Here is an 18,179-nt window from a genome sequence, read left to right as displayed (position 1 = left end):
CTTCTGCCTCCTGCCCTTCCAGCTTCTCTTTATTCTTGTACCTTTGCAGGTTGGTGGGAGTAGAAAGAAAGCATTTTGAGAACAAAGGAGTTTATTGAAATTCCTAGGGAGCATTCCAATTAAGCATTTTTCTTTTAAAAGAAAAGACACTTAAACTATATGTGTTTTACAAGACCCATTCTTTCTAACTTTTGGAATTAAAATAGATTTTACTCCTGAAAGTTCTATGTCTGAGTGAGCTATATTGACTCCCTTCAGTACCTCCTGCTTTCTGTAGCTCTGTGCAGCAGCACTGTGCCTCAGGATTGTTGGATTAGTGAGGTGATGGACATGGGTAATGGTGATTGTGGCAAGGTTTTGGTAATGGTATACGCCATGCCCTGTTCAGCAACTAAAGGTGTCCTGGCTCCTTTCAGGTCGAGGACATTGACACACAGCAACTGTAGGCAGTTAGTGCTTTTGGCTGTGCCGTGAAGCCTTCTGTGTCTCCTAACATGTGCCCTAACTCTGAGGGTTGGCTGTTGGCATATTGACTTAGCAGCCTACATCATTTCTGTGTAATCCTACACATGATGCAGTGATGTATTGACCATCGTAAAAACCCCAGCGTGGTGACGTCACTAGCTGCATGTTAATAGCACTCTGTGCTGTCTCCCTTTGTCTAACATAGCAAGCTCAAGTCTAATTCTCCAGTGGACAGGGAACTTACATGTGACAGCTGGGATTGGGCTGGAAATTTCTCTCTTAGCCCCCACCCCCACCCCACCCTGCACACTGCTCCCATTAGACCCCCTTAGCCGTTGTCTCTGGACTACTCTATTTTTTTTTATTTTATTCATGGTTTTTTTGGTCATATATATTGAAACACTTGTGTGAGTAGAACACAAGTCCACCCAATTAACGTGGTGCACCTACACCAGCCACTTTGCCTTTGGCACAGGACAGCAAGTGTGCACAGCATCTAGAAGTTTTTTCACTTGTCTGACTCTGTAGTCCTTGCCCTGTTCCTTCTTCTCTGGAGGCAGATAGATAATGGGCACCAACAGCTGTTCAGCAAGGTGAGGATGGGCACAGAGAGGTGAGGCCCAGCTGGTGAGAAGCATGTGGTGGTGCTCTCTAAGTTCAGATGAGATAATCAGATTTGGATCTTAAGTGGATCAAGGCTGGTGTGTATGAAAGATGAATGGATCACTTACTTGTTTTACTTCATTTTGTTTTTCATAGCAGGTAAGTCATAGACTTAAGGTAAAGGAAACTTGGACTCAGCCACCCTGCCCTAAGACTCCTCTAGGTGCTGTGTTACTTTACTAAAGCTGCTCCCCCCCCCCCCAAAAAAAAGGTACCATAGTTCTGGAGGCTAAAAGTCCAAGATGGCAGAATGCCTTCCAAGGCCTCTGTTTCTGCCCGTATAAATGAGTGTATTCCTTAGGTCGTTTCACAAGGTCCGATTCCAGGGCCTAATCTCACTCTGGATTAGAGGCTAGCTGCATACACATTCTGAGGCCTCTCTGAGCATGAACACTTCGGCACAGGGAGTTAAGAGCTGGGGCTTGGTGGGGTGCATAATGCAGCTCACAGTAGGTGGCCGTCTGAGAGAGAGAGAGAGCACACCTACTTTTCCCAGAGTTCTGTGCTTCCCCGGGGATGCGTGAGAGGCACTTTGGTTGAGCCACTGATTTCTGAAATCATTGTATTTGGACTTTTGTCACGGCACTTACTAAAGCCCAGGCCAGTTTCCTCACCTTGGAGTATTCAGTGGTAGCAGTGGTATGTGCCGGGAAGTCACTGCTGAATTGAATATGTAGTTTGTCTGCCTCCACACATGGCCATAATTTCATTCCCCCCAAAAGGAAATGAATTTGTTTTTCAGTAGTTATCTGTGGAGCTTGAAGGCCTATTTTGTTGCCTTGGGTATTTTAAATTGAATTTCTCAGATGTTTGATTTCTTCTTCCAGAATTATATATAATTCATATGTACATATATGAGGGTGACTTTTACTAAACCAAGGGTCTTACTACCACCACTTCTGAAATTGCATTCTTAACTAAGCTCTAAGCTCCTCAGCCTTGGTCATTCTTTAGGGAAACCTGAGAATACTTTCCTTAGGTAGAGTTCACAACCAGATTTGATAAGTAAAGTGTGCTATAATTTGTGCTATAAAACAGCAGCAGGCAAATTATCACTGTGTTTTTGTTTTTTTATACTTAGTTTAAAATTAATACTTAATTTGGGGAGGATGAAAGACAGGCCTGGTTTGGGTAAGAGCGGGTTTCTGAAAGTGTCTTATTATGTATGTACATGTAAATATCTTTCACAGATACCACAGAATAATTCAGGATAATTACAACAGGGCTTCCGGCAGGTTTTATATGTGCATCAATTTGCTGCTTTGTGATGCTACTTAATTTTCTGCCTAGAAAGCTGTTGTGTGTGTGCGTGTGTGTGTGTGTGTGTGTGTGTGTGTGTGTGTGTGTGTATAAAGATAATTTACCCTTCAGAGTAAATTTATTTTATTACTATTATTTCTTAAAGATTTCTTTAAATTATGTATATACACTGTTCTGCTTGCATGCCAGAAGAGGGCACCAGATCTCATAACAGATGGTTGTGAGCCACAATGTGGGTGCTGGGATTGAACTCAGGACCTCTGGAAGAACAGTCAGTGCTCTTAACCTCTGAGTCATCTCTTCCGCCTCTTACTTTATTAACTTTTAGGAACAATTTTTTAAGGACAATTGTTCTTATAAAAGTAGTGAGAACACAGTTTTTCAGCTCTGCATGTCATTTAGTTTTTTGATGAACTTTAGAAAAAATATGCTTATAGCAAGCCAGAAATTATGAACTGCTAAGAATAAATTATTTTCATTACAATCACTGCTGTGGAAAGTGGCCTCTGTCAGCTTTACTACATCAGTGACGTCCATGCGGCTTCACCTAGAGGAAATGGGGAACTGCTTGGAAGTTATTTGCTTCTTTGAGCTTTGAGGATTCAATGAATATCTTATGAAAATGGAACACCTAGAATGTGTCTTCCCCTTTTCCTAATAGCTGGTGGAAGGTAGAGAGGATAAGAGAACCCTGGAAGAGGCATTTTTTTGTATCACTGGTAAGAAACATCCACATTGATATTGCAGTTGTAGGAAGTATGTTCTAGACCAGTGTGTTTGTGCTCCATGTTTTAGACTGAGGATAGATGCTGTCAGTCTGTGCCTGCACTTTCCCGTGTCCTAGTTTAGACACTCTTACACATGGACTTGTAAAATATACCAGCTGCATGTTCAGAAGTAGCTTGATGTGATTAGCTGGCCATACCCCGGAAGTGGCTAGCTTTATTCAAAACTGTAAGGACAAGAAAGATTGCCTTGAGCTCTAGGAGAAAGAATGATTCAGAGCCTCAATTTCAGGGAATGAATGTTGAGCTTAATGAAATACGAGTACAGTAGAAATTTTCACGTTAATTTATGTGCATATATGTGTGTCTGTGTGTGTTTATGTGCACCATATGTGTGCAGGTGTCCACGGGGTCCAAGGGCAGCATCTAATCCCTGGAGGTGGAGGTCTGGGCTCTTTTGAGTTGCCATGAGGATGCTGGGAAGTAAACCAGGGTCCTCTGGAAGAGCAGCATGTGCTGTAAACCACCCAGCCGTCTCTCTATCCTCCTGTTTTCTTAACATGAAGACCAGCCATTGGCTGTTAATTCAAGTCAGGATTACTTTGTACACTAAAATGTAGACTAAACACTTAGAGACTCGCCAGTTTAGCCTTAGCAATACTGTGTTGTTGTTGTTGTTTTTCATGAAGCTAAGCATAGGGTATGTTTTTGTTGTTAGACACAATTAAGTCATTTCATTTTGTCCTGTTATCAACCTCCTGAGAAGCAATGCAAAAATCTATTTCAATATACAGATTCAATTTCAAGCATTTAAAAGAAAAAGAAACCAACAGTAAAGCCTGTCAGAGTGTATGCCTCATTTTCTTAAATAATTGATTCGATCAAATGTTGGTGAGTCTGGCCCCAGATTCCCAGTTTAACAGTGTGTACGTGTGTACGTGTGTGTGTGTGTGTGTGTGTGTGTGTGTGTGTGTACACTTGTATATCTTGTTCCTCTTTAATTTGACCAAAGCCAGGCCCTTCCTCTCAACTGAGCTGTAGCCTCAGCCTCCTGAGGTTACTCTTCAGTCTTCTTCCTCAGAGGCCCCCAACCTAGAGTTCATCCATCAGCTGTTTCAGTCCTGCAGTTCTCTGAGGCCCCGGTAGCCTTCTGGGACTGTCATGTCGTGACTCCACTTCCTGTGGCAGCTCGTAGCTTTGCCTTTTCATTGTGGTTTCTGATGTATGGACTACATCCTCGCTTATGTTGTGTCAAGACGGTTTGGGACAAAATAGTAGCACAGCACTGGCCGGGTAGGCATTGACTATCACATTGTTCCTCCCTAGTTGACTTCCTAGAGATGAGAGGTTGTTTGGTCTCATCTGCCAGAGCTCTTGGTGAAATCAGGACAGCTAGGTACAAATTTGACCATCCTGACTTGAGATTGCTTAAGTTATTCCATTGGCGGAATCCCTTCATTTTCCCCCCATCCTTAGTCCAGGTAAATGATGTTTTAGTGTATTTCTGTGGCTTTTGACATCACTGTTCCCTGTGTTTCCTGATAAACATGAACTTGTGTGTCCTAAAGCAGATAGAGAGTAGACGTTGTCAGGCAGATCTAGAAACCCAGCCCTAGAAACTTCTTACATGACCGTAGAATCTCTTCCTGCAAAACCATTGAGTCTATAGTTATATACAAAGTTACTCCTAACATCAGTTTAAACATATGTTCAATTTACTTGTCCAGTAAAATTTTTATGACCATAAAAATTGTATGATAAATCCAAGATTTACTAGCAAGATAATGGTCTTTTCAAAATGTTTCATGGAGTTGGACTCATTCAGTTAAGGGGGAAGTTACTAATTCCTTGTGTAATTAACAGGGAAGTTAATAATACTTTCATATCCATGGGTGTGCTTGTTAATAGTATGTATTATATCCAGTCCTTCTGTTTTCTCCCTTAGGTGATTGAAGACAGTACTGGAGTCCGCCGGGTGGTGGTCACACCCCAGTCTCCTGAGTGTTACCCACCGAGCTATCCCTCAGCCATGTCTCCCACCCATCACCTCCCCCCTTATCTGACTCACCACCCGCACTTCATTCAGAACTCGCACACAGCTTACTACCCTCCTGTCACCGTGCCTGGAGACATGCCTCCACAGTTCTTCCCTCAGCACCACCTGCCCCCCACCATATATAGTGAGCAAGGTGAGTCCGTCACAGCTGGCCAGGATTTCCTGAAACTGCTGCACTCCAACAACTCGGGAGGCCTCTAGCCTTGGTCTCCTGTGGAATAAGCAAGGCAGAAAGAGACCTCACTGGTACAAAACTCACGGGCCGTCCCAAGCTTCCGCTGTCTGGATTTGAGTTGGTGGGTCCACCCCACCAAGAGCAAGGAGTAGGATAGCTCATCTTTATTTTGGAAGTGAGGTAGCCATCTGCCCTGTGTTCCTATGCCTGCTGATAAGTGTTTATGTAAGAGTGGCCTCAGGCAGAGCTGGGCCCTGTTATTTCTTTGGCATCATCACGGTCTGCCAGTAGAAGGGAAATTGAAATGATTCGTGCCCCGTTAAAACGTTAGAAGATTATGAAGTCTCAATATCCTTTGGGTTTCCCGAAAGATATATCTTGGCAGAACTCAACAGTCATCTTGCTGTTGGTGTGGCCATCCTGCAGCTGTTTTTAGTTTGAGACTAGCCATTATCTTGGCCACAGTGTCACTGGTTGTTAGACAAATACTTAAGTCCAAAGGAAGAGAGTCTCGGCGTTCTCGGCCTTGTGTCTTTGGAAGTTCCGATGTGGGTTCAGTCTCGAGCTCTGACTATCCAAGTCATGCTCAGAGGCCAGAGAACAGGGAGGCAGAAACTGACTTCAGCTCCCGGACTTCAAGAAAGGCCCCTCTCCCTCTGAAGTGGAGCATTTGACTTCTTTAGACACTTGTCGTGTTGGTTCAGAGGTTCCTCTTACACTGCATAGTGTTGGAGCGAGTCCCGTGTGCTTTCTCTCCTGCTTTCTCCTCTGTTCATCTCACATTGGCTTTGTCTCTTTTTTTATTATGAACAAAAGAGAAATCTGAGATGAATATTTTTTAAAATATTTTTATTTTATAATTAATTTAATTTTACATATCAGCCACAGATTCTCCTATCCTCCCTCCTCCTGCCCCCCAGCCTTCCTCTCCCCAATCCACCCCATGAGATGAATATTTTAATTAAATATCCCATTGTCACTTAGGAATGAAATTGGATTATTTTGTTTGTTTTGATAGTTAGAAGAAATTTAACATGCTTTCATAAAAGGGTGTAGGAAGGTCACAGCCAAACATGAGGTAAATATCACGCCCTACATCAACCATTTACTAATGGTTGATTTTTATTTTCTTAATGACATAAACAAAAAAAAAATCAAGCATGATATGAAGACATTTAGAAAAAAAAATTTGTTAACTTTTGTTTTTGTTTTTGTTTTTGTTTTTTAAGACATGGTCTCACTCTGGAGCCCAGAGTCATCTTAAACTCATAGCAATCCTCCTGCCTCTGCCTGCCAGGTGTTAAGATTGTGGGCATGTACCATCTCACTCAGTTAATCAGTTTGTGAAAAGGTATTTAGTGCTTTGTCATATTCCGTATTAAATATTTGGAAGTTTGTCAGAGTGTCTGGTTGGCTATGACTTCATTGACATTCTGCAGAGTCTTGCCCCCTGACTCACATTCTGCTGATGCTCTCTGACCTGCCTTATTTTATCTGCTGCTCCTTATGATGCCTGGTTGTTACTCTTGTATAAATGATGGCTTTATAATCTTAGCAAGGTAAAACTGTGATTTAAACCATCATCAGAATTAGATAAGCACTGTCTGTTCTTCATTTCATAGTGTACTTTGATCTAATTTCACTAAAATAACACTGAACAGTAACATGCACAGAAGGAAAGTGCCACCTTTGGCTTCAAATTAAAGATGACAATAAAAAAAACTTCATATTCTAGAAACATCTGTGGAGCTTCCTTCCCTGCTTTCTCAGTGTGTATCGCTAAAAGCAATTAAACATTAACTCCTGGAACCATGAAAGCTTAGAAAATTCTCACCGTGTCTGAAGTGGTTCTTACGTTACTCTCCACGGTGACCGCTTTGCCTGTCATGTGTAATGCCTTGTGCCGTTTAGAACCGTGGCCAGCGTCTGCCATATGCTAGGACAGTTCACTTCAACACCTCTCTCTGAATATGGCGCTGCTGGATTTCTCACACTCTCTAGTCCACACTGGCTGTCTTGTAAGGATGTAATGAAGTTGTGTGAAGAGCTGAACTATTAATAATTTCATAATTAGTTGAGTTACGGAGCTTCCCATGCATTCCTACTCAGCACTGTCATCCTTTGGGTTGCTCATCCTAGAAATTGTGGTTAGTCCTTTCTTTTCATGCCCACAAGTCACATATAATTTATGCAGTTACTATATATTTGAGAAGTCCTTTTATTCCTGAAAAGAGATAAGGTCGTATTATCTATGTTATGTGTTGTCGTTTTCTGTTGATGCCGAAACATGATTTAAATACACCTCACTTCCTGCTCTCGCAGAGGGCCAGTGTTTGGTCCCCAGCCCCGTCACTGGAGTCCAGTTCCCGGTGACCCAGCGTGGACTTCTGGCCTCTGCGGTGCCAGCACACATGTGGTACACACATGAAAAAAAGATAAATTTTTAAGAAAAAACGAGTAAGGGGTTAGAGAGCTGGCTCAGCAGTTTAGAGCACTGGCCCTGGGTTCAATCCTCAGCCCTACAGGGTCACTCATTAATCCTCTGCACCTCCAGTTCTAGGGAGCCTGGTACTTCTGGACTCCATGGGCACACACATGCTGAACAAACATATATGCAGGCAAAATAGTGATACACATAAAGTTAAAAAATTAAATGAGTAAAATAAAATCTCTCCCAAGATCTTAAGAGCTATTATAAGTTCCTATTTTCTCCTTTACCAGTTAGAAGTGAGACGCCACTCATGTGTTCCTCCACCTGTCGCTCCAAAAGAGGTTCAAAATGGCGGCTGTTAAGTTTAGCTACAGACTGCAAAAGTGGCTCTTCTTTTTTCACACTTCTTTCTCCCTTCATTTTATATCTTTGGTTACTTTTAACAGCTATTTGTCATTTTATCCTGTTTAATAATTTTTTTCCAATTGTTGTTTTTTTTTTAATGCCCAGAGTAACTTTTTATATCATGCTAACTCTGTACTTTTTGATAGAAACATTGTTGTATCTCTACGAATAGTTATACTTTTAAATGTTTTAAGTCTATGTATACATGTAAAGTGATATTTCATTTGTTCTCTTATATGTACTGCATCTACTAAAGACATTGAGAAAGGCAAGATCAGATTTAGTTGTAAATTCACCAGCCAATGAAGTCTTTGGGGATAACTGAAGATAACTGTTGTCTTCATTTTTCTCCATAATTTATAGGAAATAATAAATGTACTGTGTTGTTTTTAATAACTGATGATCCCACACAAATCCTGTGATCGTATAATGCACCCAGCATTGTTTTAAAGTCTATTTTATAATGTATGTAGCAGTTCTTTGCATTGCTTCCTCTGGGGGTCAGGTTATTTGACCTTTTAATCACTCACTGTGACAAATGTAGACTGAGCTTGTATTTGTCACACACATTCATTCTAGAAATTATCCCACTGTATGGAATGTCGAGCTATATCACTCGAGAAGACCAGTATAGCAAGCCACCCCACAAAAAGCTGAAGGACCGCCAGATTGACCGCCAGAACCGCCTAAACAGCCCACCTTCCACCATCTACAAGAGCAACTGTGCCACGGTGTACAATGGCTACGGCAAAGGCCACAGTGCTGGAAGCGGTGGAGGAGTCGGAGGTGGGAGCGGAGGTGGACCTGGGATCAAAAAGACAGAGCGGAGAGCAAGAAGCAGCCCGAAGTCCAGTGATTCGGACTTGCAAGGTAATGCTGTAGACATGGGCATTTCGATGGCACCATCGTTTGCAGGGGAACCTTATTTCATGGTACCATCTTTACAGGGGAACCTTATTTCATGGCACCCATCTTTATAGTGGGACTGTTTCATGGGACCATTTTTTACAGGGGGACTTTATTTCATGATGGATGTTTTCTTCTGGGAACCGTTGGCTCAACCTTATCCCTTTCTTAGTAAGGAAAGACTACTGTAGAATTTATTTATTTATGTGAATTTTTCATCACACTTCATCTCAGAAACAGTATTGGAAATTGTTTTCACATTGGCCTGTTTCATGCTACATTGAGAGATATGGAAGATATCAAATTGAATCTTTTTCTTACAAGCATGGGCTAATTCTAATCCCAAGTAATTACACCTCATGGAAACAACTGTAGTTATTTATTGTTGCAGTGATGTTGGCTGTGCATGGCAGGAATATATCCCCGTTCAGCTTCAGACAAGGGCGTCCCTGGATGTCCTTTGGCATCTTCACACCTTTCACAGACCAAAATGAGATGGAGGGTCAGGCTCCCCATGAGTGGAGACAGCAGCCCAGAAGACCATGTGCCTTTGTAGGTTAATGTTATGGAGATAGGTGGGTGGGGTTGAGGGGTATGCTTGTCTTTAATTACATTTTAGGCGAAATTTAAAGATAATCATTTTTATTGCAAAAGGAGAAAAAAGTAGGCTTTTTCTGTAGATATATAGAAGGCTGGAAGACATATATAGACATGCATATGTATGGCTGAGAACCATATGGACATATAGAACGATAAAGCAGGTAACACTTTGACAACTATATGAGTTTATAAATCTAAATAAATACTGGCAATCAAAGATGAGCAAACCTCAGACAGATAAGTGATGTGGTACCCAACCCTTTGTGTGTCTATGTGTGTGAGACTGTGTATGTATATGTTTGAATGTGGTCTGTGTGGTATATGTGCTCATGTCTGTGGTTGCTTGCTTCTCTAAGTACATACAGAGCCCAGAAGAGGATATTGAGTGTCTTGCTTGTTCTCTCTCCACCTTAGTCCTTTCAGGCAGGGTCTTTTCCTAAACCTGGAGCTAGGCTGGCAGCCAGGAAGCCCCAGTGATCCTCCTGTCCCCATTCTCCACGGCACTAGAGTTAGGGGTGTGCATGTATGTGTGCACGCATAGGTGCATGACTTTTGATGTGGGCACTTGGATTCAAATTCACATCCTCATGTTTGCACATCCTCTAAGCCAGTGGTTCTCCACCTTCCTAGTGCTGTGACGGTCCCTTCAGTACAGCTCCTCATGCTGTGGTGACTCCCAAGCATAAAATAATTTTCATTGCTACTTCTTAACTGTAGCTTGGTACTGTTAACTCATAATGTGAATATCTATGTTTTCCAGTGGTCTTAGGTGGCCCCTGTGAAAGAGGTTGTTCCACCCCAAAGGGGTTGAGATCCACAGGTTGAGAACTGGTACACTAAGCCCTCGGTCTAGCCCCAGCCATTCCTTACATTCATAAATCAGTGACTGTGCCTGTGATGACATTTGTGATTGGAAAAGGTAGGAGTTGGGCATATTTGCTTCTCTATGGAGAAGAAGAGGACACGCTGCTGGCGGAGTTTCCTTGTGGGCCACTTAGAGTTGATAAGTTAGAGTGTAACGAAGGGCGATGGTGAGAAGTGACCTGGGAGGGCGGTGTGGCCTCTTGATCTTCTCCTTTATTGTCTTCTCTGTGGTCCCTGTTTCCTGCAGCTGCTGCACTTGGACAATTATTAAACAAAACACAGACAGACAGTGTGTGGAAGAGACACTCAGCTCCTAAGTGAAGGTGTTGTGTCTGTGTATGAAATAGTCTTTTCTGTGAGGTAGGGGGCTTCCTGTGTTGCTCAAGATGGACTTGAATCCTCCAAGGCCAGGGTGTCTTCCTACCTCATGCGCCCATGCTTTGTGGATTGTAGGCTTGTACCACTGTGTTAAAATAACTTCAGTCAAATCACACCACAGTTGCTGTTTGAAATTGGCTTTCCTATTTTAAAATATTTTATATCCTGATCGTGCTTGTGAAGTAATGTGTCATATTAAATACAAGGAGTATTTATTAACAGTATTTGAATTTAACCATAGAAGACAATTCTTATTCTCTCTCTCCCTCTTCCTCTCCCTCTCCCTATCTTTCACACACACACACACACACACACACACACACACACACACACACACACACACGGTGTAGATGCAAAGGAACATTTTTTTTACCCAAATATGAATAGGGAGTGTTCATGTTGTCTAGATTTAAGGGAAATGATTTAGGTAGAGTAGGTTAGATGAAGCAGTGTTGAAGTTAGTGTAAAAATTATTGCAGCTGCAGATTCACTTTGTCAAACAACTTTCCTCTGTGTACAATTATTTCACAACTCATGTACCTAAGTGTTCTCTCTGCTATATATTTTAATATCGGCACATTTGGGGAGAACTGGCTTTGCGTTGGTGTCTACATGGAATACTCATGGACATTCCTGGGTCTGCAAGCATTTTCATGTTTTACCTCATGTGAGAGAAAGTGGGTGGAGTTGTTGGGAAGCGTGTGGCCTTGGCTGCTGTATAGAAAGCAGTTATTTTGTTAAGATGGTGGTGAGCGGGGATTTGCTCTGGACCCGAAGAACTGGCGTTTCACAAGGAACAGGGGCAGAGTGGGATGAGTCTGCCTGGTCTCTGACCCTTTGCCCATTACCTTAGCTTTCGCCCCAGAATCGCCTGGTCTTCTCCACACGGTTTAACCACGAGGTAAAAAATCACTGGGCTGGGGAGCTGGCCCAGCAGACAACTCGACCGTTAGTGCTTTTGATGACTCCTAAGCTCTCAGCGCCACCTGATTTAATACTCAGCTGCAGTTAACACTGTTAGGATTTGCATGTGTGGTTTGTTCTAGACCAGGCTGTGTCCTGAATCCCAGCACATGGCTTGTGTGTCTTTTCATGTTCTGCTCTTGTTTGTTGTTTCCAGAGAAGAGCAATCTCATTGCTTCATAATCTCATCTTTCAGAGAGTCAGCATTAGCCAGCTGCCTGTTTGCTAATTCCAGTAGACAAGTGGTTTTTCAAAGGGATAGGTAGGGACCAGGGATGCAACTCGGTGGTAAAGTGTACACCCAAGCATGCTGGAGACCCCACTTCAGTCTTAGAACTGGAGGGGTCAACAGGCAGAGGGTTAGTGAACTTTCAATTCATGTGATTCGTATAATCAAACTACTCCCAAAAGAGTAAAAAGCTGGCAATACTGTGAAGACACAGGGATGTGGCTGACAGCCTTAAAACCAAACAAACAAACAAACAAACAAAAGTAAGTCCTGGTTGTCAGTTAACTACTTCAGAAGCACAAATAGGACCTTGAACCAGAGATGCCTGGCTCATTTCAAATCAGAATCTTCTCGGAGAAAAAAATGGAAGGAGACACCACTCTGGGTATCTTCTGTGTAGCAAGAAACATGTGATATTGCAGTTGCTATACCAGCAGCTTTACATCCCTAACCCGAGGCTTCTCAGCATTACCTGTACTCTTTGAAACATGCTAGGGTTGAGAGATTGTTTAATCATATGTCATTGATGTATGTGATAAACAGATGTGTCACAGCCCCTGATATTAGAGTAGTTCTCATCAGTATTAGATTCTTTCAGATAACAGTTTTTTTTTCTTTTTTCTTTTCTGTGGCTCTGAATGGCCTGGAACTCAGTATGTAGACCAGGCTGGCTTCACACTGTTAGTGATCACCCGTCCTTGCCTGTACTGTGCTCAGTGGGCACTCCAAGCGATGGTCAGCCCTGTAGCATTGGACAGACAGTGGCTTCGTGAATACCATCTGGGTTTGAATCGTGCTTTTAGGTGGTGAGGGCAGGAAAGTGGGAATGAAGCAAGAGAGGTGGGGGGCATTCAGTTCAAATTCGTGATTTCAGTGGAAATATAGTCTGTGTAATGATAGGCATTACTGGTCCACCTGTGGTGGAGAATTCCTTTTGTGTTGCTCATGTAGAAGTGGCAGCTGACATGTGACCTCTGGACCTTACAGCATCTCTGGGGAAGATAGAGACACAATGGTAAGAATTCCAAACACAGGAGTCAAAACACAGGCCTCATACTTTCGGCCTCATACTTTTCGGCATTTGACCTTTGGAATAGTTAAGAATCCAAAGACTCAGTTATGCTTCAGAACAGATTCCACTAGACAGACAGACAGACAGACAGACAGAGACACCTGGCTTCTGAGTATCATGGAACACCAAGGAGTGTGTTATTCTGGGCCTTCCTCCTTCAGCAGTGACACCTGCCTTCTGACCCCACAGTACACCCCATTATCTGCTCCTTAGATTTCGGTTGTTTATTGGGGGTCCTCATTGACATCTTTTCTCTTCCTATATTTTGCAATCACTGCTCAGATAGTAGTGCATGGGCTGAGGAGACGGCTCAGTGGCTAAGCAAGTGTAAGCACCTGAGTTCAAGTCCTCAGAACCCACTGAACTCTGGGTATAGAAACACTTACCTGGGAGATGGAAACGGGAATCTCAGGAGATCATGGACTGACCAGCCCGCCATGCAAGTTATGAACAGCAAGAGATTCTGTATCAAAGTGGAATGCATGTGATTAGGTGGGCGCGTGGGCGCATACACACACACACACACACACACACACACACACACACACACACGGGGAGGGGGGGTCTGTTCCCCCCTAAATTACCATGGAAGTTGACTTCCTAGTAATAAGAACTGTCAGGGCTGGAGGAACGGCTCAGTGGATAAGGCGCTTGCTGCACGAATCTGCGTCGGACACCGTGTGAGAAGAGCCGGGCAGGTGTGGCTGCCCTCTTTAGTCTCAGCCGTGTGATGGGAGGTGAGGGGACAGACAGAGTTCCCAAGATTGCTAGCTAGGGTAGCCATTCAGTGAGCTCCGGTTCAACTGGGAAGCACTTTCTTCAATGTATAAAAAGGAGAGTAATTGAGGAAGACATCAGCATCATCTTTGAGCTCCTCTGCATGGATGTGCATACACACATGTACCCCACACACACATGAAAGAGAAGCGGGGAGGAGAGAAGGAGGGGGAGAATGAATCGCCCCTCTGCATGGATGTGCGTACACACATGTACCCCCCCCACACACACACACAGGAAAGAGAGAAGCGGGGAGGAGAGAAGGAGGGGAGAATGCATCGCCCCTCTGCCTTGCTACTGTAGCTTTCCGGATTGTCTCCTGCAGGCCTCTGCTGCTGATGTGATCCCAGTCTGCCACCTGTGAGTCTTGAACATGGCAGCAGTGTCAAGAAAACATGAAAACACATTGAAAGTGAGCTCAGGTCCCAGGAATCCACCCATGGTCTGAAGGGGCCTGAGTGGCTTTTAGTCTTTCAGAGGACAGTGTGCGTCCCTGGAGCAGTGTGAAAGGCATGCTCCTCGGCAGGACAGCAGTGTGCGCGTCACTTCCGTCTAGCATTGGCAGCCAGCGCCAGCCCCTCAGCCTGGGAGGCCCCTCCAGCAGGCTCTGGGGGGCCCAGCTGACTTAGGGCCTAGGAGTGGAAGGAATGGGGAAGAAGATTGAGGGTCGGAAGGTGAGGTTCATCGGGGCGTAGCTGTGGGCTTTCTGATTGGGCCATTCTTCTCTGAGGTCCAAGAGGGGAGGAATCAAATGACGAAGGACTCTAAGACCTCGGCATGCCCATCCCCAGCCATTACTGGGGTGCTTGCTAGCTTCTCTGCTGTGGAGACAAGCCTGGCAGCCCACTCAGGAGCCAGTATGTTGTCCTTTTCAGGTTGTCACATCCTTTCCTGTTAGCCTTCTCTCCTCCCTGTGTTTTGTTACAGTGTAAAATTTTAAAGACCCTAACCATGGGACTTTTTGTTTTTCTTTTTCGAGACAGGGTTTCTCTGTGTAACAGCCCTGGCTGTCCTGGATCTCGCTCTGTAGACCAAGCTGGCCTCGAACTCACAGACACCCACCTGCCTCTGTCCCCCGCGGTGGGATTAGAGGCGTGCGCCACCACAGCCCGGCACTGGCACCGTCTGACTCCTAACGGGCAGGACACTGATGCTTTTGTCCTGTTAGTTTCAGAATCTAACCCATTAATGCGTCGAGCAAGCTCAGTAGTTTTTAAACACCGGAGACAACATACGAGAACGACTCTGCTCTCTCTCTCTCTGGAAATCTGAGGGTGGAGTTTGGATGAGTTTCCCACACACAGTACTAAGCTCTGCGGACCCATGTTATTTTCTCTGCCTTTTTACTTTCCTGGACACTGGTCAGAGCAGCATTTAGATGATGTGATAACCCATTTTGGCGAAGTGCATGCCATCCCCAAGAACCCTTTAAACAGCATGTAGATGCAGGGAAATGGTGTGTTTCTGGTGTGTGTGTAGCATTCCATTTGATTGGTCATCCTCTTCATCAGTGTGTTGTACTTAGAAGCGAAATCACTTCCCATTGCTGTTGCACAGACTTAGATCTCCTTCCAGCCCTGCCACTGTCCTGTAGGAGCTGTGCACCCTGGGGCATGAAAGCTAATCTCTCATAGCTCGGTTTTCTTCTATATGTATAACATGGGCGTGGGTAACAGCAGCAGCGCGGTGGAGGGGGGGGCTGTCAGGAGTTCTCCTCGTGATTGTAGACACTTACCAAGGGGTTTGAAAATGTTAACGATTATGGAAGAAAGATGTGACATTTTCCTGCGTATGAGAATTGCTTCCTGTCCGAGTGTGGAGGAGCCAGGCCTCCTCCTGTCTCAGAGTGACAGAGCAGTGAAGGTCATGGATGAGAGGGAGAAGCTTCAGAGGGCCATCCACTGGCTAACATTCCAGATGTTTTCTGTTTCTTCTGCTTCCTCCCCATCTGGATTGTCTGTGGACCCAAGGAGAGTGAGGACAGGCCATTGACTCTGTATCCGAACCCACTCAGCCTGCCGAACACTCTAGATTACTGTGCTGTTTGTCAGAAATGCTGGGCAGAGGGATAACTGGACATAACCTGAGGGGATAACATCTTCTCTCTTGCTAACTTCGAAGCTCTGTGCAGTTGAGCGAATGAATGTGGTGCTCTAGCTCAGTAAGCTAACTAGATAGGTTAGATTTCAAAAGCATAAGGGCCACTTTGGCATTCTGCAGTTGTGTCTTCTACCTGGATACACCATAGATGGGGTCAGCAGGTGGTGTCTGCAGGGTGGGGTGCACCATCATGGCGATGGCATGTAGACTCAGCCGCCATTTCTTTCGTACCCCATGTGGAGCAGACTTGGCATTCCGGTGGATTTCCTACTGCTAGGTCTCCATTGCCTTTGCTACTGTATCTCCTTCCGTTGAGCAGTGGTCCGGGATCACCTCATAGATCAGCCTGCTGAAGGCCACGAGTTCAGTTCCTGGATTTGGTGGTGAGTGTCACAGTGTGACCGCAGCAGTGAGCATTGCACATATGCCCTTTTAGTCACAGCCTGCCTCAGCAGCCTCGGCTCGCAGTGCAGATTGAGTGTGTCCAGCCAGACGCACAGTGCAAGCAGGCTTTGCTACTGTGCTTCAACTTCTGGTGCTGCGCTAAAATACTGTGAAGTAGACCACACAGGTGTGAACTAGAAAAGGTCCCTGGAAAGGAGCAGCAGCACTCCCTTTGTGTGGGAATTTACAAAGTACTGAGTCCTGATGCCTGGTAACACACTAGAACCCCAGTTTTTCCTCTGGTGTGGAACTTTCATTTTAAAAACACACCTTTCTTTCCCGCTCACCCTTCTAGATTGTAACTATGTGTGCATGCGCGAACGCGTACGTGTGCGTGTGTGCATACATGTGTACTTGCAGTCTTGAGTGTCATCTTCGTGCGTACCTTTGTTTGTTGCTATTGTTTGGGGGGGGGGGTGTTTGCTTTGGTTTGCTGAGATGGGTCTCCCACTGGTCCAGAACTCACTGATTGGCTCGCTGACTCCAGGAATCTGGGTCCCCAGTGCTGGCTTTACACGTGTGGGCTGCTAGCTCCAGTTTCACTTGTTTGTGACTTGGGTCCTGGTGATTTAATTCAAGCTCCAGTGAAGTCGAAGGCAAGTGCACCACTGAGCTGCTCACTCTGGAACTGCTTCTCTGTAGCACATCGGGTAAATGGTCTTTCCATGTTGGAGTATTTGCCGGAAAAGGGCAGAAATGATCCTGTGCTGATTGTGGTGGGGATGCTGTGCCCTAAGCACAAAAGAGAGTGGGTGGCTCAGGGGGACTGGAGAGCCAGGAGGAAGGAGAGCAGGAGAAGGGCCTCAGAGCAGTGGCCGCTGAGTAAGAGCGAGTCCTAAACGTGGGAGAGGCGGAGGGGCCACACAGTGGTCAGGAAGGTTAGGCGATGGAGGAGGGTAATCTGGAAAAGAGAGAGGTTTTGTGGTTCCATGCTGTGTATTCCTTCCCACTGAGGGGTAGGGTAGGCCAGGAAGCTAGCTGAAGACCTTTTGCCTGTCCTAACCCAAGGGCCTTTTACCAGAAGGTCTGCTTGCAGCAATCTGTCAATAAAACCAGTTTTCTCTTGGGTTTCCTGTTCTGTGTTCCAGCATACACTGATTTCACAGGCACATTCAAAGTCAATTCTTGGGACTGGCGAAGCAGTTAAAATGATAGTGTAATTGCCTAGTGTGGCTGGAACTCTGGGTTTGAGCCCCCAGCATACACTGATCATGGGTGTGTGTGTCTGTAATCACAGCTCGCAGAGGCAGAGGCAGAAAGGTCAGAAGTTTAAGGGTATCCTCTGATGTGTGATGAGTTGAGAGCTGGTCTGGACTGCTAAGACACTGTCCAAAACAAACAAACAAACCAGTAAATAATTCTTTAGTAGAATTTAAGAATAGCAGCATGTTCAGAATGGCAATCCAATGTTGTTTACATCATGTTTTAGAGTTTTAATATTTTTAAAACCTAGAATCAGAATTTTTCTACTTTTGGGTTTTAAGTTAAAAATTAGACTTCTAGAAGAAATGACCACATCTCCTTTATACCTGGGTTATTTTGCTCTTAAGAGCAATCTGCTTTGGTTGGCATGATTATCTTAAAGCCTCTGAAAACCAAAATCACTCTCAGGTTACCTTTACATATAGTAAAAAGAATTTGTGTAGTACTTCCATGAAGCCCCACT

At 44.5% G+C, this 18,179-nt stretch overlaps 1 protein-coding gene across 6 annotated transcripts in view; it reads left to right on the top strand.

Moving 5' to 3' along the window:
• The window catches only part of Fndc3b (fibronectin type III domain containing 3B), a 300,773-nt gene that overhangs the window by 174,107 nt on the left and 108,487 nt on the right, over positions 1-18,179 (top strand). For all 6 annotated transcript variants that reach the window (XM_059265284.1, XM_059265285.1, XM_059265288.1 and 3 more), the window contains 2 exons: positions 5,059-5,302; positions 8,760-9,050. In XM_059265284.1, the coding sequence (XP_059121267.1) occupies positions 5,059-5,302; positions 8,760-9,050 (535 nt within the window). The remainder of the gene's footprint in view (positions 1-5,058; positions 5,303-8,759; positions 9,051-18,179) is intronic.

The sequence above is a fragment of the Peromyscus eremicus genome, chromosome 6, assembly GCF_949786415.1.
Source record: "Peromyscus eremicus chromosome 6, PerEre_H2_v1, whole genome shotgun sequence".
Taxonomy (NCBI): Eukaryota; Metazoa; Chordata; class Mammalia; order Rodentia; family Cricetidae; genus Peromyscus; species Peromyscus eremicus.
Note: the sequence above shows the minus strand (reverse complement) of the source record. Positions and strands in the feature narration are given on the sequence as shown.